Raw genomic sequence first — 5343 nt, 5'->3', positions numbered from 1 at the left:
CGTAACTCCTCCAATTGATTGCGTAGTTCTTCGGCGTTCATACTTATTATCGTCGAGGTCACCAATGTAGCGAGGTGTAATATATAGAAGTAATAAACACTTTTACGAACTAATAAATAACAGCGAGAAACGAAGCGCGTGTAAGACAGAATGCGTAAGTGATTGACTGATCGACTGACTGACTGGAGCGACGATCTTGCCCTTAAATAGTCAGAGGAATCTTCTAGAGGCGGCGTCGGAACTCTCTAGACATTCGACCGCCACACGCTTATGTAGAGCGACGAATCTTCTAGAGGCGGCGGCGGCCGGACATTCTAGAATATTCGACCGCCACACCACCCCCCTACGGAGTGGAGTTAGCTAGGGTCAAAAATNGATTCTAGAATTTTAATTTTTTATGCCAAGTACGATAATAATATTAGATTTATTATTTTATGGACAGTTAATTAATGATTAATTACAATTTTAACAAAATTGATTGTATTTTTACATTTTGTTGTATCAATATATCAATTTTGGTTTACTGAATTACTTTAAGATAGTACCAATTATATTATTATTAAAGATAAATATATTTGAGTTATTTTCGACAACTGACATATATTCGTATTTATTTATTTAATAAAATATTAATATTATTATTGTGTCCAATATTTATTATTTATATTGATGTGTTCAAGGTAGTAAATATAATAATAATAATAAATAGTAAACCAATAGCGTTTTTATTAGACAACTACAACAATAATCTTAATTACACAATAAGTAAATTAAATAATTTTATAGCGCAACCTGTCGGACGTGAAGAGGAAGCGCCGCGATCGCCATCCGGCGGTATCACCGGAAATGCGACGCGACCGCGACATACTCCCCCCCCAGTCCGATTGGTCGGCCCTACAGTGCGCCTACGGCAGCTGGTCTGGGGGAACGTCCTCCAGCCCTTCAACATCGGACATATAGATGGAGGGCGCGTTCAGTATAGCGTCAACGTCGGGCTGTATAAAATGGCATAGGGTCGGACTGGCCGGTCACCTCCCACAAAAACTACCGGTTGGCTATGCCGACGGTCCCCGGATGTCTCCATGATGCTCGGGCTCGACTGCCGCCCTCCAGCTACTCCCCGTTCGGACCCTGTCCTCTGGCGTTGACGCTGTTGTGTTACCACGGGTAGCTGAGGATGAGTCCCGGCGCGTGACCGCTCCGGTTCTTAAGCCCTTTGCGGAACCTGTCCCGACGTAGGCTGTACACGCAGACGAAATCGTCCGTTTTCGTCGCGCACGCTGTGACAGTGATTCACCCGTTCGACCCGCGGTTGGGGCCTCCGGCGTTCCAAGCGCTTCTGGGCCGGTTGGGGAAACCCCACGTGTTGTTCGGGTCCGTCTGTCCCTACGCCTCACTACCTCTGGTCCGGTTCCCAAACGCCGGGTGCTGTCGGAGACCCCTCTCTCATAAACGGCCCATAACAGCGGATTGGCCCGAATCTCCCACAGCTCCGCTCTCCTCGCCTTTTCGACCGTCCAGCCGGTTGGAACATCGTCTGTCGGTTCGCCTGTGAGGATGGTCACACCTCTCCTCATTTTCCGCATGACGCTCCGCAACATATTTGTCAACTCGGCTGCTGCAGCTCGTGATGGGCGGTTTGGACGCGATTGACGCTGATTGTTGTTGGCTTGCTGTTCCGTCATTCTGTAACCAATCAAAAGCGTTAGACTACCCCAATTGAGCTGCACGTTTAAGGGCCGAAACGTGAAGCTTCAAATGACTTTTACCTTTGGTTACATAGACCCCCTTATCTAATCGTTAACCAATTTGCACTGGACCTAGCCATTTTGGTGCAAACCCCGCATGAAATTCCTTTTCAGCGCTAGATAGGGGATGTGCACGGTAATAAACCCAATCCCCTTCAGTAAAACGATCTAGTTGATTTTTTAGCCGGGTAGATCTGGTCATGCGATCACTTTTACCGAAGTTCAATCCGAGTTCATCGGAGGGTTGCTCCCCCCCCCCGGAAAAATTTATTTTTTCACCGGACCGTCCGGTGTTTTCAGATTTTCCCGGTTCCTCTGTGGAAATTGAATTTTTTCCGGTAATTCTTCGGTAAAAGTTTCTGTTCTACTGAACAATCTTATATATATCCGGATTAGCTGTTCTTAGATGTAAAAGTATAATTTATGAATAATTATATATTATAGCAATTAAATAGAGTATGAAATTGATGTTTAATCATTTAGTATTGTAATTTTTACGGAGAAATTATAAAAAATTATTAAGTAGATATTACTTTTATGGCAAACATGTATAAAAGTTAAAGGGTTTGATGCAATACTTTTCAAAAAAAAAAAAATTGTTTGTTACTTATAAATAAATTTATTGGTCTACAAAGAATTTTCATCTGAGACCAAAATATACTTTTCTAAGCCCATTTTATGCCTNATTTATTGGTCTACAAAGAATTTTCATCTGAGACCAAAATATACTTTTCTAAGCCCATTTTATGCCTATTTCAAATCTGCTATTAAAGTTTAGCATATGGTCTAAATAATAACAAAATCCTTCTAATTAATAATACAAATATTTTGTTATATTAATTATGTTACGTGAATAATCAATAAATATATGTTATTATATAATAGAATTAGGAAAAAAACGGTTTTTTGGAAAAATTAATAAGCGTGCTCGGATTATCAAAAAAAATTTGTTCAACAAAAGTACTGGGTCACCAAACTACGAGAAAATTATTGAGGAGGGTCAGAAATTTTTGCCGCTCACCCGCTAGCGTTTTAAAATTTCGACCGTTTTCGAGAAAAACGTTCGCTGACATTTTACAACTTAAGGTTTGAAATTTTCACCAGACGCGCCCAATGACATACCTGAGATATGATAAAAAAATCACTTCAATCCATTGGGGATGGGCCATTTTTTTGCGACGCCCCCAGTGATGAAAACTGCCTACCATGCCTAGTTGTAGTTCTAGACAAGTAACAAGTTATCAGAAAAAACTCCGAATACATTTTATATTTTTTTATTAATAACAAAATAAAAACATAGCCGAAACTAATGGGACGGATGTGCTTGCTTTTCTGAGCATAGCTTTTCAAAACGGGGCTCAAGATTGGAAATAGCTACTCGCATTTCTTTCTCGACATTAATTTTCGATCTGTACTTATTTTTAATTACTGCAACTGCAGAAAAGCCTGTTTCGCACAAGTACGATGTCGCAAAGGGTAGCAGAACCTTCAATGCCGCAGTGCTGATGGCACGATATTCATGAGAAACTGAGCTCCAGAATTCGAGCAGTTTGTCTTTGTCGTATTGGAGCTTAAGACTGGAGTCACAGGACAGTTCAATCAGTTGTTCTTCCTCCGCTGTGGAAAGTGTTGATGGTGGTGTCGACTGAAAAGGGTTCCTAACCCAGTCATATTGCTCCAGATTTTCAGGAAAATATTTGGCAAAATGTTCATTTAATGATGACAAGTGCTGTGTAAATATTATTTTTATGGAGGGATCGAGGGTCTCTATCGATTTTTCATGTAGAATGCCTTGTAAAGCAGGGAAACAGTCAGTATTTACTTGACCTTCTTCTAATTTTCTCTTCCATAACAGCAACTTCTTTCGAAATCCAGTAATTTTATCTGCCAGTTGCAGTATGTGAGTATTGTTTCCCTGCAAGGACTTATTAAGCTCATTTAATTTTTGAAAAATGTCGCAGAGATATGCCAATTTTATTAGAAAATCAGTATTAATAAAACTTTGTGCATCATTGTGTGATTCGGTCTGTAGATAAGTGTAAAACTCATTTCGTAGTTCGTGCACACGTGCGAGTACATTGCCTTTGGACAACCAGCGAGAGTTGCAATAATAAATTAAAGAGGTGTGCTGGGCACCCAATTCTTCACAAAGCTTATGAAAAAACCTTGCTTTCACAGGTCGTGTTTTAATGTAGTTCACCACTTTGATAACTATGTCCATCACAGCACTTAATTCAGGTGAAATGTTCTTTGCAGCCAAGGCCTCTCTGTGTATGACGCAATGTGTCCATTTTACATTTGGAGCCTTGGTTTTGATGAGAGCTTGTAGTCCTCCATACTGTCCAGACATCGCTCGAGCACCATCCGTACACACACCCACACAGTTCTCCCATTTAATATTATTTTCGGCCATGTAAGAATCCAAAATCTTAAATAGATCAATAGCCTTACCACTATCATATATTTTTCTGCAAAATAACAAATCCTCACATACATTTATTTCTTGTATGTACCGCACGTAACATATCAATTGAGCATCGTCATTACTATCGGTCGCCTCATCCAGTTGAATGGCAAATGAACATGAAAGTTTTTCCACAATTTGCTCATTAATATCTTCTGCCATGTCATGAATACGGCGGCTAATAGTATTGTTTGAAAGCGGTATATTTTTTATTTCTTTAGCCGCCGATTCTCCAATCATCACTGACACCATATCAACCGCAGCAGGTAAAATCAGTTCCTCAGCAATCGTGTGAGGTTTCTTACACTTGGCGACACGGTGAGCTACCTTGTAGGAGGCGAGCAATGCTTTGGAAGGAACTGACGCTCTTGAAAGCAAAGCCGTGGACTGATGTTTCAGGTCTCGCAATTTTCTAACAAAAAAGTCTTTCGGCTTACCTTGCAAATGACTGTGAGTTGTTTCCAAATGACGTTTTAGTTTATTAGGAAGCATACTTTCAGCTGCCAACACTTTATGACAAACAACACATTGAGGAAGTTCTTCATTTCCTTTAGTAATGTATGTAAACCCAAAATCTAAATATTGGTCGTCATATTTTCTATATTTCTTTCGTTTATCTGTTGTTTCTTTACTGCTTTCTCCTGAGCTTTCATTTCGTTTTCTATCTCTCTGAATATAATTATCCATAATGATAGGTACTCAATATCAAACGTCCGCGTGCGTAATTAAACAAAACAAAACCTCGACTGAACGAACGACATGAACGCACGGGGAATGGGGAACGGGCGGGGGATGTCAACGGCCAGCCCCGCGCGCCGAACGTCGACACCGACAGACTGCGCGCGGCGCTCACTGGAGATGGTCGCGTCGATACAAACTACCAAATGCGGTTCGCCTCGCGACGCCCTTGGGTTAGTGCCGCGACGCACAGTTAGGGAAGCCCTGGTATATAAAGTTTATCATTTAAATTGGGATTATCTATGTCATAGATAATCCCAATAGTTGTCATAGATTCTATGACAACTATGCTGCCCAACGTTAAATCACAGTTACCAATATTTTTATCAAAATTAAATTTTTGACAAAGTCCCATGTATAATAACTTGCTGAATTATTTTGTAATTATTCTAT

At 40.5% G+C, this 5343-nt stretch overlaps 1 protein-coding gene across 1 annotated transcript; it reads right to left on the bottom strand.

Moving 5' to 3' along the window:
- Window positions 1-3054: 3054 nt before the first annotated feature.
- Window positions 3055-4899, bottom strand: LOC126908219 (zinc finger BED domain-containing protein 5-like). The gene has a single exon (XM_050690131.1). It carries the CDS (start codon window positions 4897-4899, stop codon window positions 3055-3057), a length of 1845 nt encoding a protein of 614 aa, XP_050546088.1.
- Between the last annotated feature and the right edge of the window lie 444 nt (window positions 4900-5343).

The sequence above is a fragment of the Daktulosphaira vitifoliae genome, unplaced genomic scaffold, assembly GCF_025091365.1.
Source record: "Daktulosphaira vitifoliae isolate Bord-2020 unplaced genomic scaffold, ASM2509136v1 Scaffold_5, whole genome shotgun sequence".
In the NCBI taxonomy this organism is placed as follows: Eukaryota; Metazoa; Arthropoda; class Insecta; order Hemiptera; family Phylloxeridae; genus Daktulosphaira; species Daktulosphaira vitifoliae.
Note: the sequence above shows the minus strand (reverse complement) of the source record. Positions and strands in the feature narration are given on the sequence as shown.

What these genes read in the sequence shown, in the direction of transcription:
- LOC126908219 (XM_050690131.1), bottom strand. Translation starts at nt 4,899, where the DNA reads ATGGATAATTATATTCAGAGAGATAGAAAACGAAATGAAAGCTCAGGA.